The 24,964-nt window shown below is 45.3% G+C and overlaps 1 protein-coding gene across 1 annotated transcript; it reads left to right on the forward strand.

Moving 5' to 3' along the window:
• The first annotated feature begins 11,709 nt into the window (after positions 1-11,709).
• On the forward strand, positions 11,710-12,807 carry LOC124659239 (probable glutathione S-transferase GSTU6). The gene is made up of 3 exons (XM_047197169.1): positions 11,710-11,892; positions 11,978-12,310; positions 12,433-12,807. Exons 1-3 carry the CDS (start codon positions 11,710-11,712, stop codon positions 12,805-12,807), a joined length of 891 nt encoding a protein of 296 aa, XP_047053125.1.
• The last annotated feature ends 12,157 nt before the right edge of the window (positions 12,808-24,964 follow it).

Consider the following 24,964-nt stretch of genomic DNA (forward strand, 5'->3'; position numbering starts at 1 on the left):
GCGGGGTGCGGAGGTGATCTCCGAATCCCCGAGATGGGATTGGCGGCGGCGGCGGCGTCTCGATGGGTTTTCCGTATCGTGGCTCTCGGTACTGGGGGTTTCGCGACGAAGGCTTTAAGTAGGCGGAAGGGCAACGCGGGGGGCCACACGAGGTCCCCACACGCCAGGGCCGCACGACCAGGGTCCAGGCCACGCCGCCCTGTTGTGTCGGCGCCTCGTGGCCCCACTTCCTTTCCCCCTCGGTTCTTCTGGAAGCTTCGTGCAAAAATAGGACCCTGGGCGTTGATTTCGTCCAATTCCGAGAATATTTCCTTTGTAGGATTTACTGAAACAAAAACAACGAGAAAACGACAAGCGGCTCTTCGGCATCTCGTTAATAGGTTAGTGCCGGAAAATGCATAAATACGACATATAATGTGTATAAAACATGTAGATATCATCAATAATGTGGCATGAAACATAAGAAATTATCGATACGTCGGAGACGTATCACTCTTATGCAAGTCTTATTGATGCTTGTCTTGAAAGTATTATTCATGAAAAGTCTTTGCTATATGATTCATTAGTTTACTCATTATCTTCATCATTGCTTCGAATCGCTGCATTCATCTCATATGCTTTACAATAGTATGATCAAGATTATGATAGCATGTCACTTCGAAATTATCTTTGTTATCGTTTACCTACTCGAGGGCGAGTAGGAACTAAGCTTGGGGATGCTTGATACGTCCCAAATGTATCTATAATTTCTTATGTTCCATGCTACTTTTATGATGATACTCACATGTTTTATACACATTATATATCATATTTGTGCATTTTCCGGCACTAACCTATTGACGAGATGCCGAAGAGCCGATTCGTTGTTCTAGCTGTTTTTGGTTTCAGAAATCCTAGTAAGGAAATATTCTCGGAATTGGACGAAATCAACGCCCAGGGTCCTATTTTTGCATGAAGCTTCCAAAAGTCCGAAGAGGAGACGAAGTGGGGCCACGGGGCGCCGCCACAATAGGGCGGCGCGGCCAACAGGGGGCCCGCGCGGCCTCGTTGTGTGGGGCCCCGTGGCGCCTCTTGACCTGCCCTTCCGCCTACTTAAAGCCTTCGTCGCGAAACCCCCGGTCCGAGAGCCACGATACGGAAAACCTTCCGAGAGACGCCGCCGCCGCCAATCCCATCTCGGGGGATTCGAGAGATCGCCTCCGGCACCCTGCCGGAGAGGGAATCATCTCCCGGAGGTCTCTTCATCGCCATGATCGCCTCCGGATCGATGTGTGAGTAGTTCACCCCTGGACTATGGGTCCATAGCAGTAGCTAGATGGTTGTCTTCTCCTCATTGTGCTATCATGTTAGATCTTGTGAGCTGCCTATCATGATCAAGATCATCTATTTGTAATCCTTCATGTTGTGTTTGTTGGGATCCGATGAATATTGAATACTATGTCAAGTTGATTATCAATCTATCATATATGTTATTTATGTTCTTGCATGCTCTCCGTTGCTAGTAGAGGCTCGGCCAAGTTGATACTTGTGACTCCAAGAGGGGGTATTTATGCTCGATAGTGGGTTCATGCCTCCATTAAATCCGGGACGAGTGACAGAAAGTTCTAAGGTTGTGGATGTGTTGTTGCCACTAGGGATAAAACATCGATGCTTTGTCTAAGGATATTTGTGTTGATTACATTACGCACCATACTTAATGCAATTGTCACGTTGTTTACAACTTAATACTGGAGGGGTTCGGATGATAACTCGAAGGTGGACTTTTAGGCATAGATGCATGTTTGGATAGCGGTCTATGTACTTTGTCGTAATGCCCTGATTAAATCTCATAGTACTCATCATGATATATGTATGTGCATTGTTATGCCTTCTTTATTTGTCAATTGCCCAACTGTAATTTGTTCACCCAACATCTGCTTATCTTATGGGAGAGACACCACTAGTGATCTCTGGACCCCGGTCCTATTCTTTACATCCGAAATACAATCTCACTGCAACCGTTCGTTACTTGTTCTTTGCAAACAACCATCATCATCCACACTATACATCTAATCCTTTGTTTACGACAAGCCGGTGAGATTGACAACCTCACTGTTATGTTGGGGCAAAGTTCTGTGATTGTGTTGTGCAGGTTCCACGTTGGCGCCGGAATCCCTGGTGTTGCGCCGCACTACACTCCTCCGCCATCAACCTTCAACGTGCTTCTTGGCTCCTACTGGTTCGATAAACCTTGGTTTCTTTCTGATTTCTGAGGGAAAACGTGCTACTGTACGCATCACGCCTTCCTCTTGGGGTTCCCAACGGACGTGTCGACTGCACGCATCAACGTCTTATGCATAACACATATGAATTATTACTACCGTTGACAAAATTGTTTATATGTTTTCAAAATGAAAAGCTCTAGCACAAAAACAGTAATCCATGCTTCCCTCTGCGAAGGGCCCTTTCTTTTACTTTATGTTGAGTCCGTTCACCTATTTCCTTCTATCTTAGAAGCAAACACTTGTGTCAAGTCGTGTGCATTGATTCCTACATACTTGCTTATTTGCATTCATCATATTACTTTGAGTTGACAATTATCCATGAGATAAACATGTTGAAGTTGAAAGCAAGCTGCTGAAACTTATATCTTCCTTTGTGTTGCTTCAAAACTTTCTACTAAGAATTTATTGCTTTATGAGTTAACTCCTATGCAAGTCTTATTGATGCTTATCTTGAAAGTACTATTCATGAAAAGTCTTTGCTATATGATTCAGTTGTTTATTCATTATCTCTACCATTGTTTTGAATCACTTCATTCATCTCATATGCTTTACAATAGTATTGATCAAGATTATGATAGTAGCATGTCACTTCGAAATTATCCTTGTTATCGTTTACCTACTCGAGGGCGAGTAGGAACTAAGCTTAGGGATGCTTGATACGTCTCAAACGTATCTATAATTTCTTATGTTCCATGCTAGTTTTATGACAATACTCACATGTTTTATATGCACTTTATATCATATTATGACATTTATTGGACTAACCTATTAACAAGATGCCACGAGTGCCGGTTTACGTTTATTATGTCCGTTTATTGCGAGAAAAGGCCCAAAAATCAAAGTGCTCGGAAAAATCCAGAAAAATCACAGAAATTCTATTTCGCCGGAAGACTCGCGGAGCCAGAAGGGCAAGCCAGGGGGAGGCCCAGGGCCTCCACACCATAGGCCGGCGCGGCCAGAGGGGTGGCCGCCCCACCCTATGGGGTGGGCCCCTCGGGACTCTTTCGACTCCGCCTCTTCGCCTATATAATCCCTCGTGACTTAAAAACCCGACAACAATTGACGAAACTCCAGAAAGACTCCAGGGACGCCGCCGCCATCGCGAAACTCTGTTTCGGGGGACAGAAGTCTCTGTTCCGGCACGCCGCCGGGACGGGAAATTGCCCCCGGAGTCATCTCCATCGACACCACAGCCATCTTCATCGCCATCGCTGTCTCCCATGATGAGGAGGGAGTAGTTCTCCCCCGAGGCCGAGGGCTCTACCGGTAGCTATGCGGTTCATCTCTCTCTCCCATGGTGTGATCTTTATGTGATCATGAGCTTTGTATCACTATTAATCTATGTGCTACTCTAGTGATGTTATTAAAGTAGTCTATTCCTCCTCCATGATGTAATGTTGACGAGTGTGTGCATCATGTAGTACTTGGCGTAGGTTATGATTGTAATCTCTTCTAGATTATGAAGTTAACTATTACTATGATAGTATTGATGCGATCTATTCCCCCTTTCATAGCTATTGTTGACAGTGTGTGATACGTCTCCAACGTACCTATAATTTCTGATGTTCCATGCTTGTTTTATGACAATACTTACATGTTTTGCTTGCACTTTATAATGTTTTTATGCATTTTCCGGAACTAACCTATTAACGAGATGCCGAAGTGCCGGTTCTCGTTTTCTCGCTGTTTTTGGTTCCGGAAAGGCTGTTCGGGCAATATTCTCGGAATTCGACGAAACGAAGACCCAACATCTTATTTTTCCCGGAAGCATCCAGAACACCGAAGGAGAGTCGGAGAGGGGCCAGGGGCCACCACACAACATGGCGGCGCGGCCCCAGGCCTGGCCGCGCCGGCCTACTGTGAGGGGGGCCCAGGCACCCTCCGACTCCGTCTCTTCGCCTATATAAGCCCTTTCGACCTAAAAACGCGATACCAATTGACGAAACTCCAGAAAGACTCCAGGGGCGCCGCCACCATCGCGAAACTCCAATTCGGGGGACAGAAGTCTCTGTTCCGGCACCCTGCCGGGACGGGGAAGTGCCCCGGAAGCCATCTCCATCAACGCCATCGCCTCCATCATGCTCCGTGAGTAGTTCCCCCATGGACTACGGGTTCTAGCTGTAGCTAGTTGGTATTCTCTCCCCCATGTACTTCAATACAATGATCTCATGAGCTGCCTTACATGATTGAGATTCATCTGATGTAATCGGTGTTGTGTTTGTTGGGATCCGATGAATTGTTACATTATGATTGTCTATCTACAAAGTTTATGAAGTTATTGTTGCTGCAATCTTGTTGTGTTTAATGCTTGTCACTAGGGCCCGAGTGGCATGATCTTAGATTTAAGCTCTATACTTATTGCTTAGATTGTATCTACAAGTTGTATGCACATGTCTATGTCCGGAACCAAAGGCCCTAAAGTGACAGAAATTGGGACAACTGAAGGGGAAGGCTTAGATATGAGGATCACATGTTTTCACGGAGTGTTAATGCTTTGCTCCGGTGCTCTATTAAAAGGAGTACCTTAATTTTCAGTAGATCCCCTAGAGGCCCGGTTGCCACCGGCTGGTAGGACAAAAGATGTTGTACAAGTTTCTCATTGCGAGCACGTATGACTACATATGGAAAACATGCCTACATGATTAATGATCTTGATGTTCTGTCTTAATGCTATTTCAATCCTATCAATTGCCCAACTGTAATTTGTTCACCCAACACTTGTTATTGGAGAGTTACCACTAGTGTAGATAGTTGGGAACCCCGGTCCATCTTTCATCATCATATAGTCGTTCTACATGTCATTGGAAGTAGTATCAACTATTTTACGGTGCCATTGCTCTCATATTACTTATTCATCGCTATCGTATTCTCATTATTATTGCTCTCATATCACTGCTACTTTCACATCACCCCTGTTACTAGTGCTTTTCCAGTGCGGACTGAATTGACAACTCAGTTGTTAAGGCTTATAAGTATTCTTTACCTCCTCTTGTGTCGAATCAATAAATTTGGGTTTTACTTCCCTCGAAGACTGTTGCGATCCCCTATACTTGTGGGTTATCAGTGTGTATGCTATGTTAGTACTCGGTCTAAATTTCAATGGTCTATTATGCACTCTAGAGGTTACTTAAATATGAACTACGAATGTTGTGGACCTTGTTTACTACGGCTTGAGGGAGCTCTTGTAGCCCTACACAACGAATGGTGTTTGTTATCCAACAAGAGTGTGTGAGAAAATAGCACAAGTGAAGAGAAGTTATTTATTTATGTGATCATTGTTGAGAGTGTTCACTAGTGAAAGTATGATCCCTAGGCCTTGTTTCTAAGCATTGAAACACCGTTTCCAACAAGTTCTGTTACATGTTTGCTTGCTGCCATCTTTATTTCAGATTGCAATTACTACTTACAATCATCCATATTACTTGTATTTCACTATCTCTTCGCCGAACTAGTGCACCTATACATCCGACAAGTGTATTAGGTGTGTTGGGGACACAAGCGACTTCTTGTATCGTAATTGCGGGGTTGCTTGAGAGGGATATCTTTGACCTCTACCTCCACGAGTTCGATAAACCTTGGGTGATTCACTTAAGGGAAACTTGCTGCTGTTCTACAAACCTCTGCTCTTGGAGGCCCAACACTGTCTACAGGAATAGAAGCGTGCGTAGACATCAATGAACTATGTGTATTTCAATATATATGAACTATATATGTGTCTTTCAATATATATGAACTCTATGTGTCTTTCATATATATGAACTCTATGTGTCTTTCATATATATGAACTATGTGTCTTTCAATATATACGAACTCTATGTGTCTTTCATATATATGAACTCTATGTGTCTTTTATATATATGAACAATGTGTCTTTTAATATATATGAACTATATATTCGCTACTTCGCCGCCTTTTTGGCGAAATCCCTCTTCGGCAAAGAAGATCCTGGGGCCATGGCTAGCCCCGAGATGAGCGTCATATGCAGTGGGTTCTACCCCGACATGAACTATATATTCGCTACTTCGCGGCCTTTTTGGCGAAATCCTTCTTCGATTTACAGATTTCAAGATACTAATTATTTGGCCATATTATATGAATAAATACATAATTATTTCATATTCAAATCAATCATATTTTTCTAATAATAAATCATATATTATTTGTCCACTTCCGGTTAATGGATTTCGAGATACTAATTATTTGGCCATATTATATGAATAATGCATATATTATTTGATAATAATAATAATAAATCAATAAATACATAATTATTTCATATTCAAATCAATCACATTTTTCTAATAATAAATCATATATTATTTGTCCAATTCCGGTTAACAGATTTCAAGATAATAATTATTTGGCCATATTATATGAATAATGCATATATTATTTGATAATAATAATAAATAAATAAATACATAATTATTTCATATTCAAATCAATCACATTTTTCTAAAAATAAATCATATATTATTTGTCCAATTCTGGTTTACAGATTTCAAGATTATTTTCTGTTTTCAAAAAATACAGAAATGTGACACAGTGGTATAAGAGTTAATAGGATTGATATTATAGTATTTACAACATGGTACAATCACATTCGCGGAAACGCAGCAGGAAAGAACCAAAGAGTTAAGCGTGCTGAGGGTGGAGTAGTGTGCGAATGGGTGACCGACCGAGAAGCAATGACCAAGTCTACAAGTGTAATTAGTATTAAAAGTGGTCCAAGTGAGAGAGCAACAAGTGAAACAAAAAAGAAAAAAAGAAAAAAGAAAAAATAAAAATAAAAAATAAAATGGAATTAGAAAAATGAAAAACATAATTATTGAAATAATATCTAGTCGTGGTTGGGATTACGGGCTGGGACTAAATGTTCTCCAGCCCAAACCCTGTGACGCGGTCACGTGGAGGGCCATTTATCCCGGCTGGTAACTGGACCGCGACTAAAGGTTTCGCTTTTAGTCCCGTCTAATTAGTCGCCGTTGGTCAACCGGGACCAAAGGTCTTTACGGTGCGGGACTAAAGGCCATGTCTCCACTAGTGCAAGACCGCCACCGTGCGAATATTTCGCCGCCAATGATCCGCGTATGTAAAACGTAAATAATCATATACATGTGTATACAACATATTCGTATAGTTTTTTTTACAATACATATTCGTATAATTTAGTTAGGTCATACGAGTTTTGTACAGAACTACGTATACTCATTTAGTATTTAATAACAAAGAGGTAGTAAACGATTTGAGCCGTCCTTTGTGTTTGAGTTTGCTTGGGAGGGAGCCGTAGTGGACCAAGCGACCCATGCCTTTTCCGGTGAGATCTTTTATCGGATGATTTCTATATATAGCTCCTGCATGAGGCAGGATTTTCGCAGCACGTGCGTAGAGCGCACCCCTACCCATACCACTCATTTCTGCTGAAGATTCTAGGGATATGAGCTGATCTGACATTGTTTTACGGCGATTTTGATAAAAATAATCTAAAAATGAAAGAAAAGCATAGACTGATCCTCTGGTCAAACTATTTCACCGGACTAACCCTTTTGTGTGGCGCCCTTCGCATTGGCGCCACACCTCACTGTGTGGCGCCCATGCGAACGACCCCACACATCCATGCCGACGTGGTGCGATCGATGCTGCGTGCCGTTGACCAGCCGACGTGGCAGGAATGTGTGGCGCCATTCGCATGGGCGCCACACAGGCACCACACATCCACTTATGTGTGGCGCCCGCCCCAGCCCGACCCCCTTCTTTCTCCCCTCTTCTATTTTTTCTGCTCGCCCGGAACCGCCGCCGCTGGCCGCCTCTCCTTCCCCCCTACCAAATCCTCCACGGATTTGACGGATCTGGCGGCCAAATCGATCACATCCAATTCTGAGGGTATTCCCCTTTGTTGCCCTTCAATTCATCCAAGATTTGCTCCGATTTATTTCGATTTATACATGGAGCCTAGATTGAAAATGTTGGTTGTTGGAATCTATATTGATGTGTATGTGTTGAAATTGATAGCCAACCATAGATTTGTTGGAACCCTAGAAGTAAAATTTTGCATGTATATGCTTAGCAAATGCATTCAATTGTGTTACATATGCCTAGTATTTGCTTAGGAAATGCATTGTATTGTCTTACATATGCCTAGTATTTGCTTAGGGCTGGCTCATATTTGTTAGTGGAGCCAAAATTTAGAACATGTATGGTCACAAATGTGGTAATTCTTATTGTGTGTATTTGTGGAAGAAATGTAGGATGGTGTGGCTCATAGATCATGAGTATGAAAAAGAACACCGAGCATATCATATGACGAAAAAGGGGAAGGTACTAAAATTTATTTTTGTTAACACCTCTTGTTTTATTCCATTGGATATGGCATAATATTATGTGTCTGGATGTGCTTGTAGGTTCTTCAGCCCTTGAAGATTCGTTACCACAGTCAAATAAGTGACATGCCGTATGACAAGCGGTACACGGAGTTCATCCAGCCTACCGGTCTTCTCCCGTTCATCATGCTTGTAAGCCGGGGGCGCCGAACATGAACGCCGGGGCAATCATCGCCCTTGTCGACCGTTGGAGGCCGGAGACGCACACCTTCCACTTGAGGGCTAGCGAGATGACCCCTACTCTTCAGGATGTTTCCATGATCCTTGGTTTTCCTATTCAGGGCGATCCACTGTGTATGAACACAGCTTCTGATGGGTGGCGCCAGCAGATGGATGCGCTTATTGGCATGGATCCTCCGGAGCCAGAAGATAAAAAGGATAGAGCTCCCGCCGGTGCACCTTTCCTTTGGATCAGGACTAACTTTGGTACATGCCCGGAAGGGGCCAACCGTGACACTGTCAAGACATACACCCAAGTGTACTTGTGGTATTTCATTTCGAGGACTCTCCTTGTTGACAGTGGTGGGAAGTGGCCCATTATTGTTGGCTCAAGGCGCTTACGGTGTTGGAACACCAGTGGAGTTGGGGAAGCGCGGCACTTGCCTGCACCAGTGGAGTTGGTGAAGCAGAGAGAGGAGTGTGGCTGGGTCGGGCTCGGGCGGGCGTGGGCGGTTCACTTAAGTGGATGTGTGGCGCCCTTTCCATCGGCACCACACTTTCAATGTGTGGCGTCCATGCGAGCGGAGCCACACATCCTGCCATGTCGGCTGGTCAACGGCGCGTAGCATCAACCGCGCCACATCGGCATGAATGTGTGGCGCCGTTCGCATGGACGCCACATAGTGAGGTGTAGCGCCGATTGCAAAAGCGCCACACAAAAAAGTTAGTTGGGTGAAACAGTTTGACCAGAGGGTTAGTCTGTGTTTTTCTTTTATTTTTAGATTATTTTTGTCAAAATCACCTTGTCTCGCAGATCGCCCGCTTTATTAGGAGCAGGTTTCTGCATGCTCTCTCATGCTTGCATGCACATTCTCTACCACCGCATAAAAAACTGGAAGAAAAAAACAAAAGGTTGTGGGTCACACATTGCATGTGCCCTCTCTGTCATGATAAGAAAAATAAATGATAACTAGAAGATAAGAAGTAGTGGGACACCTAAGAGAGAGAATTTGGCATGGAAGAGAGACAATGAAATGAGGGACCGAGAGTTTGGCACGGAAGAGAGACAATGAAATGAGGAGAGAGGTTTGGACTTAGGGCATCTCCAACGGGACGACGTATTTCAGACGCTTAAACGGACGTATCCGTTTGCGTCGATCAAAATGTCGAAATCATCCGCGCGTCCGTTTGCGGCGCATAATTTTTGTTTTTCCCATTCATAAAGTCTTTGTTTACATTAATAAAAAACATAAAAGGCCATAAATGCGTGGTAAACCTAAGTACTGCCTACTAGTCATCGTCGCTGACGAGGTCGATGAACTCCGGCATCGACCATGTAAGCTGGTACGCCGGCGGTGGAGGAGGTAGGGCAGGTTGCGGCAACTGGGGCCAGGTCGTCGCCTGCGTAGGAGGCTGTGGTGAAGGTGGCCAGGGATCCCAGGCCAGAGCAGCAGCCGGAGCGTGGTCGCTCGAACGTGTCGGCGTGGCCGGAGGAATCGCCGGCCTACCCTGAGGCAGCGCGGACTCGCGGAGCTGGATTGCGAGCCCGTCCCAGAAGCGAGGTCGTTGAGCTCATCGAGCTCGCGGTTGGCCAGTGCCATGGCAATGGCCTCCTCCTCGGTAATGTCCGGTGGCTGGGTCTCCGGATCCCACGCCAGCCCGCTGTCGTCGTGGTCGTACTCTGCCCGCTCCACCTGCTCGTCCTCATCCTCGTCCTCGTCCTCGTGATCGTCCGCGTCCTCCTGGTCGTTCTCCTCTTCTTCCTCGGTGATCTCGCGGTCGAAGTACTCGAGGTCCCCGAGGTAGCCAGCGCGACGGCGCGCGTCGAACTCTCACGTTCGGAACGAGATCCAGTTGTAGGAGTTGAGCGCGTACGCTGGATCTTCTTGGAGATCCGGCGGCAAGATCGCTCGGCGGCGGCGCACCTCGTCCCGGCGCTCTCGGCCCTCGCGCGGCACTAGGGGTATCGGCACGCGCCTGGAGTTGAGGTACCAGCCTCCTCGAGGCAGGTTTGCGTCCGTCCATGGCACCGGCCGGTTTTTCTCCAAAAGTTGGCGCGCGAAGTCGATGCGGACGTACCGCCCGATCCGTGGCTTCTTGGTCATTCTTGGTCGATGCGGACGTACGGCCAGCATTTCTTCCCCATGGCGTCGGTCGGGTGGATAGTGTGGGCTCTAGCAATGGTGTGGTCGGGGAAATGGGCGTCGGCAGCTTTCCTTTAAGAGGCTCGGACGCCATCTCGCCTTCAATGTCCTGCCACTTCGACGCCACCCAGCTACGCACGCTCGCGGAAGCCGAAGCATGCCATTAACGCGGCCCTGAAAAGGCTGCAGCGCGCCGCCCGTAAGTAATGCCGCTGAAGACGAAGCAGTTGTGCCCTGCCAGGCGGGCCCGTGCGAGGGCCGGGCGGACGACCGCAGCGTCCGCGCAGCGTCCGTGAAGACGCAAACCTGGCGCATATTTGAGCCACATGTTTGCATCGCTACGGACGGCCCGGTCATTATGCGTCGCACCGCTGGACGTGGTACCAGACGCATTTTCGGGCCGAACGGACACATACGATCGGGCTCAGTCGTCCGATTACGTCGCCCCGTTGGAGATGCCATTACATTTCTTTGTCTCGAAGTCTCAGAATGCATGGCTGAGCGAGATGTGTTGGAGAGGGAGACAAGGGACAGGGAAAGCGTCGTTGACTTCTGAGACAAAGAAAAGAGATGCCTTCTAACCTTCTGCACACATAAGGTCCATTTCTAGTATCCCTAAAAAATTGAACGGGCAAAGATACGAGCGTGCGCGGAGCGCACATGCTCTACTGCAATTTTCCCCTCCTGCATACATACCGGCCGGTCATCCTCCAGGCTCCAACTGCGCTCTGACAGATTACCAAGCATTTGAAAACAGCTGCCATGGCGCCTCATGTGCTCGCGTCGGCTTTGTCCAAGCCCATCGGCTTCCGGCAATCCGCTTCGCTGGATGAAGTAAGGTCTGGCGGGTTACGTTTTGGCTCGTCCCACCTCCTGCTCGCCGTCGGTTCGTCCCTTCCGCCTCTTAGGATCCGCACCGCAGTAGCGGCAGCCGAGACAAGAACCGTACATTCTCGAACTTTGTTGTTTTACACTTTACATAGTCCAGTTCAGATGCATAGCTTCTGAGCTCTGACATATACTCAAGCAGGAACCGCTATTGGCGGCAGGAGATGAGCTCAAAGTTCTGGGGACATGGCGGAGTCCATTCGCTCTACGAGTGAGGCTGGCACTCAACTTCAAGGGCCTGGGCTACGAGTACTTGGAGGAGGACCTCGACAACAAGAGCGACCTCCTCCTCCAGTCCAACCCGGTGACCAAGAAGCTGCCCGTTCTCATCCACAACGGCGTCCCGATATGCGAGTCTCTCGTCATCTTGGAGTACATTGACGAGAAATTTGCTGCCATTGGCCCGTCCCTCCTCCCAGCCGACCTCTACGAACGTGCTATGGCACGGTTCTGGGCCACCTACATCGACAGCAAGGTATGCGATTTGTTGGTTTCCGGCCGATCTGGAGTTCTCTGCACAGGATCATAGGGATCGCATAAAACCTTGGTGTAGTATATTTTGAATGAATATCGATCGTCCATGACGAATTATTGCAGCTAGTTGCCCAATGGCTCAAGATGTTCCGGGCCAACACTGATAAGGAGAAGGCTGAAGCCACGAGAGAGACGATCGAGGCGGTGGAGACGCTAGAGGGGTTGCTCCTCTCCGCCGACGGACAGTCAAAGAAGCCCTTCTTCGGTGGTGACGACCCAGGGTACGTTGATGTCGTGCTAGCCGGCATGATCGCGTGGATGCAAGGCACCAAGGCACTTTGTGGTGTCGAGCTCTTGGATGCTGCCAAAACCCCGCTTCTGCTGGAGTGGATGGAACGCTTTGCCGAACTAGACGCCGCCAAGCTGATTATGCCGGATCTCGACAACCTCGTCGAGTTTGCCAAGGTCAAACGTGCCAAAATGATGAATCAAAACTAACTAAGCTATGTGGTTTATGCAAGCATCGTCATTTGGTTGCTTCTTGCTTGCATGTTGTGTGTCCAATCGTCATCTCTTGATACAGAGAATAAGAAAGTATTATCTCGATGTTGAAATGTAAACCTTTTTAGAAAGATATCTTACCTTTCTAAAAGGACTTACATTTTCCAACGGAGGTAGTAGCTACGTATGCATGTACCACCTAGTTGCATGTTGTTTCTCCATCTCAAGTGCAGTTTCATGTACCCACATGCGGAGAATAAAGAACTAATAAATACAACATATATGAATATTTGTGTGCAATCCTTTCTCAGAACCGCGTGTTGGATTAGATGATATGTTGTTGAAAAGCTATCGATGTTGCTAAACTTTTTTGCGAATTCCATATAGTTTACGAGTCTAATATACTAAAAACAGAGGTGGTTGTCGGCATGGCGAAAGTTTGAGATTGGCATCCTACGGTGCTTGGGTAGGGCGTGGCAACATTTGGAGCAAAATTAGGCTCATATTAGTGATTACTAGACCGTAGATGCGAGCTTTGCCGCACCTGTCCAACGCACGATATATTTGAAGAAGTTGAAAAGTAAAAATATTTCATAAATCTGAATGACTTTAAGCTACAACTAGCAATGTGGCCCTCGCAAATGCGAGAGCATCATTTTTACTCTAACCAAAACTGTTACTATTTATCTTTGCATTTGGTTTTTCACATTCAACCTTGCATTTGAAAGAAATACACTATATCTAGGACACATAATTATGTTGTTATTTTTGTTAAATATTAACATATTATTAGGAACTAAGAAAATAGAATAATGAAATATTTTTGGGCCTCAACGGGTGCCAATTAATTGGGGTTTTATGCTAAGATAGTATATCATGTGCCCATATCTTATCATATTAGTAAGGGTAGAATCATATCCACAAAATGCGAAGCTCCATGAAATCAAGGACATCGGCATATTAATCTTAAAATGAGACTGAAATTGGTCCAGCAACTATCCAGCATACTCTTGGCTTCTAGTTGCTTCGGAAACTAATTACCACACTTTTAAGATCACAATAAGAACCAAGTTTTGTTATTTTTTCTATCTAATTTCAGGAGCATGCTATAGGACGTAGCATCCAAGATATGCATCTGACGACTGCATTAAGATAGTGAGCTCTCGTTTTTCACTCGTGAAAACAAAACTGTTCGGTTTATATGAGCCATGTTCCGGTCTAATAATTAGCTAGGTATGTCCTAATCACAGTGGAACAAATATGTCGAAGGTAATTAATATGTCGATCAAGTCATTTTTTAGTTCCTTTTGTCAATTCTAAGCATTAAATTTATACTCTAAAGGAATAAAAATAACATTTTATATGAGACTTGGAATCTCATACTTTGTGTGTGATGAGCCAAAAAAATTTGGTATGTTAAACTTGATCTCTTCAAATATACAGTTTTTTATTAGATCATAACATTTATGTACTCAAATCCTTGTATAATTCCTTTGTATATCTAACCAATAAAATAAATAAGTTCATCAAGTATGGATATGGCTAATACCGCAGTGCTTACATTCTAGCTCGTTGACTTGAGTGACAAGAACGCTGCTGCTAAGCGACTCGCATGGCACAAGCGCGCCTAGAAACTCTTGGACGCTCACCTTTCACATCTAGATAGGCGAAGGTCTGGGGAAAAGTACTAAGATACGATGGATCTTTTCCACCGTGCCGCTAGAACATGCAAATGAAGGCAAAAGAAATTTCACCATAGGTACTTGGGGTTTCGCCCATTGCCATAAAAAGATCGCCATGCCACATGAGTGTGCAATAAAGGCAATATATAAGAAATTACCATGGTAGGGATATGCAGGGTGTCTCGATGATCGTTGATCGCCTAAAAAGGATCGCTCGTTTCGCTGTGATAGGTGCACAAGAAGTGCAGACACAATAGAGGTGTGATTGCCATTGTTTTTCGCTAATCCATGAGTAAAATCTTAGCCCCTTTTTATCTATATATCTCAACCATTTGTTTCATGCTGTCTCAAAATCAAAATTGCTAATTGTGGGGTTGATGCGTAGTTTTATGATATCAACATGACAAAGAAACTTACTAGGACATTTTTTTTATCTTCCATGTTAGAAATATTCTGTAGCGACATTGATATGGACGCGGATTTGGTGCATCCAGACACATTGGTGCCTTTTTTAGAGAACAAAATGAAAATCGTACTTTCGATTTTAAAAAATTTAATTTTTTTATTTCAGGAATACGTATACATGCTCCATATGTTCATGCAAATTTTTGGTATAAATCTCATTTCGTGGTGTATTCTAGAAAAAAAACAAATGTTGGTTTTATGTATAGGAGTAAAATACATAGTTTTTGGTCAGAAATTTGTCTTTTTATATTTTCTAAACTATAATGTATTTTGAACAAAATTTCTGGCATGAAGTCTGGATACATATATCTAGCCATATAGTTTTCGGCTAATTTTTTAAATAGTTGAAAGTATGATTTTGGAACTTCCATGTTAGAAATATTCTGTAGCGACATTGATATGGACGCGGACTTGGTGCATCCAGACACATTGGTGCCTTTTTTAGAGAACAAAATGAAAATCGTACTTTCGATTTTAAAAAATTTAATTTTTTTATTTCAGGAATACGTATACATGCTCCATATGTTCATGCAAATTTTTGGTATAAATCTCATTTCGTGGTGTATTCTAGAAAAAAACAAATGTTGGTTTTATGTATAGGAGTAAAATACATAGTTTTTGGTCAGAAATTTGTCTTTTTATATTTTCTAAACTATAATGTATTTCGAACGAAATTTCTGGCATGAAGTCTGGATACATATATCTAGCCATATAGTTTTCGGCTAATTTTTTAAATAGTTGAAAGTATGATTTTGGAATTTTTGAAAAAAGGTCTCTCTTGAATATGAAGAGGTTATCTGATCGATCAACGCAATAGTATCTATAAATTTTGGAATGAAATAATTCTGATCGAACGGTGCATCTTAGTGTTTTGAAAAAGAATATTAGTGCACACGTAAGTTCTGTTTAAAGAAGTGCACATCAAGTTGCAATAGAATCCTAGAAGACCACGTTTGGTCATAGCTGAGAGATCAGGACATCTATCAAATCCCGATCCGAACGGATCGTGTTTTCCATACCCTTGTTTCCATAAACTGCACGGATGGAACCTAGAATTTCAAGTAGCAAATCCAAACCTGGTTGGGGCTGATCATGTGTTACACATAAAACGTGACATGACATATAGTCTGTTTCCATCAAACATATACACGTAATTTTTTTTAATCTTGTCCATTAGAATTGTAGATCTAACGGTTAGAATAATCTTAATGATGTGGTTTAACGTAGTGTCTCTATTTTAGACCCTCGTATCTTGCTTTTAGTATATAATAGATTCCACTGTATAGGTGATATGTCATGGTTATTTAAAGTTATATAACTGATCCACTAACAAAATAATTTATGTACATTACTTTTTCTAATATCATGAGTTAGGGCTAGAATCGAAAAACCAGTAATCTCCCATATGGAATGAACAATGTGGTCAATGATTCTATAGCAAACTTATATAATTTCCGAGCATCAAAGTGTAAAACGTGTGCATAAATAGTGTCAGCTAGATGACCACCGACTTATAGTGTCCTAAAATCCAGTCAATAATTAACACAAAACGTACTGATATTTCAAGTAGTAATATCATCATATCTCGCCCACTTGAATTAAGTACCAAACCTTCACAACGTTTTTTTTTTTCATGAGGAAAGGTTAATCAAGAGCGTGACATCTTCATTTTCTCTCATATGGGCAGTTGGGATCCTCTGCCTCCAAAGTTGTGGCCAAAGCCACCAATCAACCTCTGAGTCGACTCCGTGACTATTAGATCAAATTGTTATGCTATCACAGCTCCATGGATGGTCCTGGTATAGAATGATGTAGGTTATGCAAAGAATAAGAAAAGACGAATAATGTTTGGTTAAACAGTATAGCACCAAGCTCTATAAGGAAAGTAGCTGACCAAACCAAAAACTGAATGTACCTAGGTTCATAGAAACCGCAAATTACAAAAAAAAAAAAAGAGGATTTAGCATGATAGCCCGAGTTTTCTTCTGATACACGTAAGTGCTGTTCCTCAAGGTAAAGTCTTGATAAAAACCAAAAATATATAAGTAAAACTGTATGGCAACATGTGTTCTGTCCATGCCCAGCTTGGAAGCCAATAAGGTAGATATCTCCAGAGACCTAGCCCTACGTGAAAAGAACCCAAGACCTAGCCGCCGCCGCCCCTCCACCCTCCCAGCGCCGCCCCTCCACCCTCCACCACCCCTTCCCATCCCCTCTCCTCCCTTCCCACCTTCGCCCGGGTCGTCTCACGCGAGGTGGCTCCGGGCGACGACCGAACCCAAGAAGAGGCGGCCCATCTTCCTCCTCCTGGCCGCTGCGGCCGTCCGGGTCGGCGGTGGCGGCCGCGTTCGGCTGCCAAAGGCAGGGGTGGTGGTGGCGCGTCCATGGACTCCCCTTCGTGCGGAGACGGGGTCTTCTAGGGGCGGCGACGGTGGACGGCGGGTCTGGTGGCGGTGGCCTCGGCTACTTTACCTAGATCATGGCGGGAGACGCGGTGGTGTGGCGGAACTCGGCGGGGAAGGGCGGCAGCGGGATCGATGCTGACCTCCACCGGCCGGGTTGGAGGAGGAAGATGGACCGCGGATCCCAGCCATGGCAGCAACGTGGGGCCCGGCCGTTTCGGTTTTCATGGTGGTGGTCCTAGGGTTCTTCTTTCGGGAAGATGAAGACATTCTGGATGCCGATCTTTTTTCATCTAACCGGAGTGATGAGTTTCGGAAGGCTTCGATAGTGAATGAAACAGTGCATCTTTTGCCTGGAGTTCACAGGATCGGGTGGTATTCGGTCGCGCGCACCCATGCTTTTATTCCGACCGTTTGGCTTCGGAGGGAGCGGCGCGAAGCACTGTCCTGTGTTGATATCAAGAGACTTTTGGTCCATGGTGAAGTCAGAAGCAGAGAATTTCATGAAGGCGGGATTGTGGGATAGCTAAAGAAGGTTCAAGTCTCCGCGATGTTGAGGAACTTTCTTGGTGTTCTGGGACTCGCAGCAGTGGTATGAAAGTGGGGGCGGCAACATAGGCGAAGTTTAGAGGCATACCTTTCAGGGCGAAAACCCAAGGTCTGGTTTTAACTGGTTGTGCCTGGCAATGACCTTGTTGGATGCATTGTTTTGAGAGCGGGGACTATCTTCAAGATAAAAACCTAAGATCTTTAACCGGGCGACGACGACGCTGGTGCACCGTTCCCTTCTTGGAGGTGTCGCTTTTGGAGAGTCTGTATTTCAGGTGTTGCCTAGGGGTTGGATGCATTACTGTTGCTAGGCATGGGATACTATAGCGGGACTTTTCTTTCTTAGTTTTCTTTTATCTTTTTTGGCTGTGTGCATCCGTACTGCCATTAGGGTGTTGCGTTGTTATATAGGCTGGGTGTAATTGGTATATTTTAATATTAATATATCCCTTTATCGAAAAAAATGTGTTCTGTCCATGCTATTTATCCTAACCTGCATGCACACCAATACGAAAGCAATTCTTTTACCACAAAATATCTTTGCAATGTAGATCCTAAGGTTTGCAATTTGAATGTGGTTTGAATACATTTTATACGGGAAGACTAAATCAGATCTAAAAAAAAACCTAATTGTTCTCCTACTTGATAAAAACATTCGCCGATTCTTTACATCTGCATAATTTGCCCTTCCCCTGTTGGGACCTAGCATGCATGGACAAAGATGTTTAAAATGACAAAGAGCTAACATATAAGTTTTTTTCTTCGAAATTGGGGAACTATCACCCAGCTTCTGCATCCAAGGGATGCACACGGCTTTTTATTAGATTATTCACAACACCTTACAAAGCAATACAAAAAATCAAACTCAAAGCCACCTCGCTAAACCTACAGTGAGATGAAGGGGGTAACAATACACCAACTCGCATCATCCAAAAAACCAAATGCCTTCCCAGACCGCCCAATAGCAGATGAGAAGCACATCTAGTCAAGCAAACTCTCAGCGCACGCCAACGCCCACGCCACAGAAGCTGCTACCGCTGTCTTCCTCGACTCCATCTTCAAGAGGGATCATCGCATTGACCTTGCCAGGTCTGCCATCGATGGCGCCACGGCGCCAGACGACACCACCATCCTGCGCGCGTCCATCACACTGCGTCCATCTCCGAGAAACCGCTGCACCATGTCGCGGAGACTCGACGACGCCGACACAGCAAAGAACACCACTCCACCTCAGCACCACTGCCATCCGTTGTCTGCTCCAAAACGATGCCCCTAGCAGGTAGAACAGCGCTGCACGCCTCCATCGTTCGATCTGGGAGACCCGGGTCTATGGTTTCCCTTGGAGCAGCCCAGGCGAAGAAACGCATAGTGCAGAGACAATGCCTTCAACAAGGTAGCGACGAACATGCGCTGCCATCATCCACCATGACCGAAGTCAGGGCCGGCTTTCACTAGCAGCTACGCCTCGCCATCGGGAGCTAGACGACGGATCGCGAGATCCGCCAAAGCTAGCCACACAAACTAGCCGATCTCCTCCGGCGAAAGAGAAGACCACCACAGCGGTGCCACGGTCAGCAGCACCGGACGTTCGCCACCCGCCACCAGGTCGACGCCTTCACCGCCATCCAGGGCCGCCGCCCTTGATACTGTGGTCCCAGACCTGGACGAGGAGCAGCACCCAGCAGCCACCCAAGCACCAGCGAGGCTGAGGCGAGGGAGGGAGAGGAGGGCCGCGCCGCCAGGATCCAGGACCATCCCCCCAGCGTGAGGCTTGCCTCCATACCGCCGCATTAGGGGACCCGCGAGAAGATTCCCGCCGCCTCCATCACCGGCTGCGCGAGGCTTCGCCGGCGGCAGCCTCAGGGGACGGCGAGGAGAGGGGAGAGGGGTGAGGAAGGCGGCGGCGGCGGGAGGGGGGTAGGGTTCCGCCCCCGAGTCGCCTAGAGGAGACGACCCGAGGGGGTACGGGTCTCCGGAGCTAACATATAAGTGATATTTGTTTATCATGTCTATCCACTCTCGAAGAAAGACTTCATATTAAAGAGAGTCGACTAATAGAACGTGCCGGTATATGAACCTGGCTTAAGTCATTATCTCATTGGTCTAGAAAATGTATGTCGGGTACACTGTTGCAGTGTGCTGTACGTATTCCACAGTAAAAATACATGTGTGGTTCTCCCCCATCCCCCTATCGCATCCTCTCCCCTGCCACCTATACATCCCCTCCCCTACATTTCCCTGCACCGTCGCCTGGGACCTGGCCACCGCCGATCCTCACCGCGTGGCCGACTGCGCCGCGCGCAGCCGCATGCGCCTGCTGCTGCAGTCCCCATGAGGTCGCGGCCCGGGTGCGGAAGCTGCAGCACGACCTCGCCACGCTCCTCGGCATCCGCCATGTCGCCGAGCTCGGGCCACCTCGAAGCTGCCCATCCCCGACGCCGCCCTGTCCTCGATGCCAGCCCCGTCCCGAGCTCGCCCGGACCTGGATGCCGCCCTGTTCCCAACGCCACCTCGACGACACCCTGTCCCCAACGACGACCCCATCCCGAGCTCGCCCGGGAAGCCACCTCGACGTCGCCCCGTTCCCGACGCCACCTCGACGTTGCCCCTGTCCCCGACGCCGGCCCCGCCCCAAGCTTGCCTCGCCATGGTGCTCGCCTCCGCGTGGTGGAGGTTGGCCGCGGAGGGCGACGCGACGAGCGGCGGTAGCATGATGGTGGCGCGGGCTCCTCTGCCGTCCGCCCGCCCGATGGCCGCTGCGCCTCCACCATCAGCTCCTCACGTGCGCGCCGCGCCTCCGCCATTTGCCCTGCCGCCCGCCCGCTACTGGTGATTTTGGAGGAAAGAGGAGAGAGGAGTGTGATTTGGGGGAGACGCGCCGGCCCACTTCTCTCTTTCATGCGTTTGGCCCACCTGTGTATTGTACGGGGTACTATCTGTATTAGACACATGATCAGGTTCTGTACGAGCCCAGAAAAAACACCTGGACCAATGGTAGCCTGACTTCAACCAGAAGCATATGCCTGCCGGTTCAACAATGCACTTTCCTCATATTAAAGCATTATAAATTAGAGGATCCTCAAGACACCACACGTCACTATTGATCTAGATGAACAGTAAACATATAAATAGTGCACATCTTTTGCATTGTAGATCCTGGGTTTTGACGTCATGTGCTGGCTCCTTGGGGCATTTTCTTCAACAGTTCTGCAGTAATTCGTCAACAGAAATACCACACACACAACTAGAGAACGGACCTTTAGTACCAGTTGGTAAGCGCATTTTGTCCCAGATTTGTAGCTGGGACTACGGAATTGGAACTAAAGCCCCCCCCCCTCCCCCCTCCCAGTCTTGGTTGTGCTGCAAGGTTGTGCCACGAACCGGGACTACAGCCCCCTCCACGCGGGCTACGAGCGCGCGCCGGGGTGAAGGGCCTAAAGGCCATAACGGCTATTTTATTAAAAAAAATTCTAATTTTTTCCACTCCCTCATTTTTTCTATTTTTCAGAATTTCCAGTATTTCAGTTATTTGACTAGTTTAGTCTCTAACTACACTTAATCTTAGGTTAAATTGCTCATCTGTGGTCAAACTTTCCGCTCGGTCACCCATCCTCAGACTGCTCCAGCACTAGCACGCTTAACTTCTCAGTTCATTCCGTCCTGATTCCAAGTGCTCTGCGCACGTCATTGATTTGTAACTGGGACTACGGAATCGGGGCTAAAGCCCCTCTCCCCCTAGTTCTGGTTGTGCAGCGAGGTTGTGCTGCGAACCGAGACTAAAGGCTCCTCCACGTGGGCTACGGGCGCGCGCCAGGGCGAAGGACCTAAAGGCCATGACGGCTATTTTTTATTAATTTTTTTCTAATTTTTTTCCACTCCCTCATTTTTTCTATTTTTCAAAATTTCCAGTATTTCAGTTATTTGACTAGTTTAGTCTCTAACTACACTTAATCTCATGTCAAATTGCTCACATGTGGTCAAACTTCCTGCTCGGTCATCTATCCTCAAACTACTCCAGCACTAGCACGCTTAACTTCTCAGTTCCTTCTGTCCCGCTTCCAAGTGCTCTGTGCACGTTATTGATACTTGTCTAATATCAATCCTATTAACTGTTGGTCACGATATCACACTTATTTATTGTTTGAATTCTAAATAATTCTTTTAATAAAAAAGTAATGATGTAATAGTAATCTTGAGTAAATAAATAAAATATTTTTTATGATTTTCCAAAATCTAAAACCTGAAATTTTTCATACTTCCCTTTGGCACTTTAAGAATCTAAGAATTGGCTAACCAGGTAAACTCCGGTGAATTCGGATGTAACTTTTCACGTAGATACATTTTCATATATGAAACGTTTTTTTTCGAGTTCGTATGCAATCAGAAATCCCATTTTACCGATACATGACACAATTTTGCAAAAAAAAAAAGTTGAAATTCATGTTCGTTAATTTTCTTGCAACTAGATGATAGAACACATGGACATGTGGAAGGGTTTTTATTTTTATTTTTTGTCAAATTCTTTTATATTTTACAAAGCTAAAAAGTCAATCCACGGGGGGTGTGTGGAGCCAAAAAAAAACCTAGAACCTTTAATCCTGTAGACCTTTAGACCCGGCTTGTAACACGAACCGGGACTAAAGGTTTCACACTAGTGGCAGCCCGTCGCAACCCCTTTAGTCCCGGTTGGTGGTCCCGTTACGAATCAGAACTAAAACTTTTCGATAACCTAGCCGTTCGATCTAGGACTAATGCTCACATTAGTCCCAGATCAAAACACGACCAAAACTAATGCTCCGGACAGCTCCGAACGAAAATCATGTTTTCTAATAGTGGCAGTAATTCTCTAGTCTTACTCAAACAATACCACATAAACACTAATTCTTAATAGTAAATTGGCACACTAATTCCACATAGTCATTCTTCAACAACAATTCTTTAACAGCCGCACAGTAATTCTTCAACATCCTACCCTCTCTTATTCGTCACTTCGTGATCACCCCACGGGTTACCTCTACTACGTTAAATTTCTTAAGAAAAAAATTCATCGTTCGTTTTCTTCTTTATCTAGAAAAAATACTACTAACTTCTCTTGTAAACTAATACTAGCTTATTTGATTGATCTCTCGATGATCACTCTCTGCTACTATAGCTTTCGCAACATGAACTTCAAAAAATGCTTCATTGTTCCTCGCCTCTTTTATCTAGGAATAATACTAATGTCTCCTTCCACAGTAGTTTCGATGCAAAAGTACTACTCCCTCCGTTCCTTTCTGTAATGCCTATTGTTTTTTCGCAATTGTTTCAGAATATAAGAGGAAAGCTGTGTTTTTTTGCAAATAACCCCTTCCACCGATTTGTTTTCGTCTAGAAAATCTGGAAAGAATCTGTTCACGTTGACAAAATCTGGTATGAAATCACGTAGAGAAAATCTGGACGTGAGATTAGGAAGGAGTAGATCACGCACGCGTCTGTTAAGGAAATAGCAAATACAGATCACGTGAGATTAGGAAGGAGTAGGTCGCGCGTAGGGAGCAGATCACGTCTCCGATCTGTTTCCAGTTTCCTTTTTTTCTCTCAAATAGCGCTGGGGGTTTTGTGTCAATAAATTTGCTTGCGCTAATTTCCGTGCCAAAAAACAATAGGCACTATAGAAAGGAACGGAGGGAGTACTACTTTATTGTTGATCGCATTACGCCCATCCTATGGGTGCCACATGTGTCGTACTCAACTTCCCGAAATAATAATTTCCTCGCTGCTTTTTAATATTCTTTTCAAATACTCAACTTCCAGAGAAAACATCATTCCTCGCCCCTTTTATCCGTAAAAATACTCAGATCCAGAAAATGAAATAGTCATCGTTCGCCGCCTATTTTACTCGGGAAGGTACGAATGCCTTATTTTGCAGTAACTTCGGTGAAAAAATATTAATGATTTCGAGCACAAATATATTCTATTTATCCAGGAGAAGTATTGAGCTTCTGAAACTGAAATTCTCCACCATATGTAGCCTTTCGGGAAAATATTAGTGCCCTCTGTTAACGCCTTTTTATATATATTGTAACTTCAAACATAATTATTACATTACATGTAACATAATCTTGATAACATTACTGAGGTTATGCGAGAATACCTTAGACGCGTTGAGGGAGAATGGCTCTTAATATGAGGTTTTAATGTGTTGGTCCTTGCGTTTCATAATTTAAATATTTCTAATATTTACCACGTGATTTTTTCTACCTACTTGAATATTTGTGTGCATTTTATACATGTGTAACGTGTGTGACACTAGATATAAGGTAGAGAACCGTGGTGAACCACGGGCATTCCATTAGTAAGATATATTGGTCGGGTTGCTAGATGTGACATAGAGGATTAGTCGGATGTCATTGATACGTCTCAAATGTATCTATAATTTTTGATACACCATGATTATTTTACACCAATTTATATATGTTTTGCTCATGCTTCGTTGCACTTTTATACATTTTCCGGCACTAACATATTAACAAGATGCCACAGTGCTAGTTCCCTGTTTTCTGTTGTTTTGTATTTCAGAAAAGTTGTATAGAAAATATTCTCGGAATTGGACGAAACAAAAGCCGAAGTTAATATTTTACCGTAACAAAGACATAGTCCATAGGGGAATCGAAGGGGGGCAGCCGAGCGGCCACACTAGCCCTAGGCGCGGCCTAGCCCTGGCCCGCGCCTAGGGGTGGTGTGGGCCACGCTGGCCTCCACCGACATCACTCCTCGCCTATTTAATCACGATCTCGGGAAAACCCTGAACACCCGATCATCCATCCACGAAAAGTTCCATCGCGGCCGCCATTGCAGAACCCATCTCGGGAGGGTTCTGAAGCTCTTCCCAGCACCCTGCTGGAGGGGAAATCATCGCCGGAGACATCTACATCACCATGCCCGCCTCCGAAGTGATGCGTGAGTAGTTCATCCCTGGACTATGGGTCCATAGCAGTAGCTAGATGGTTGTCTTCTCCAATTTGTGTCTCATGTTTAGATCTTGTGAGCTTCCCTACATGTAATGCTACATGTTGT

Source organism: Lolium rigidum, chromosome 1 (assembly GCF_022539505.1).
Source record: "Lolium rigidum isolate FL_2022 chromosome 1, APGP_CSIRO_Lrig_0.1, whole genome shotgun sequence".
NCBI lineage: Eukaryota > Viridiplantae > Streptophyta > Magnoliopsida > Poales > Poaceae > Lolium > Lolium rigidum.

Coding starts and splice junctions, on each gene's coding strand:
- LOC124659239 (XM_047197169.1), top strand. CDS start 11,710: ATGGCGCCTCATGTGCTCGCGTCGGCTTTGTCCAAGCCCATCGGCTTC. Junction 11,893..11,977: donor CGGCAGCCGAGACAAGAACC/GTACATTCTCGA, acceptor ATACTCAAGCAG/GAACCGCTATTGGCGGCAGG. Junction 12,311..12,432: donor CCACCTACATCGACAGCAAG/GTATGCGATTTG, acceptor GAATTATTGCAG/CTAGTTGCCCAATGGCTCAA.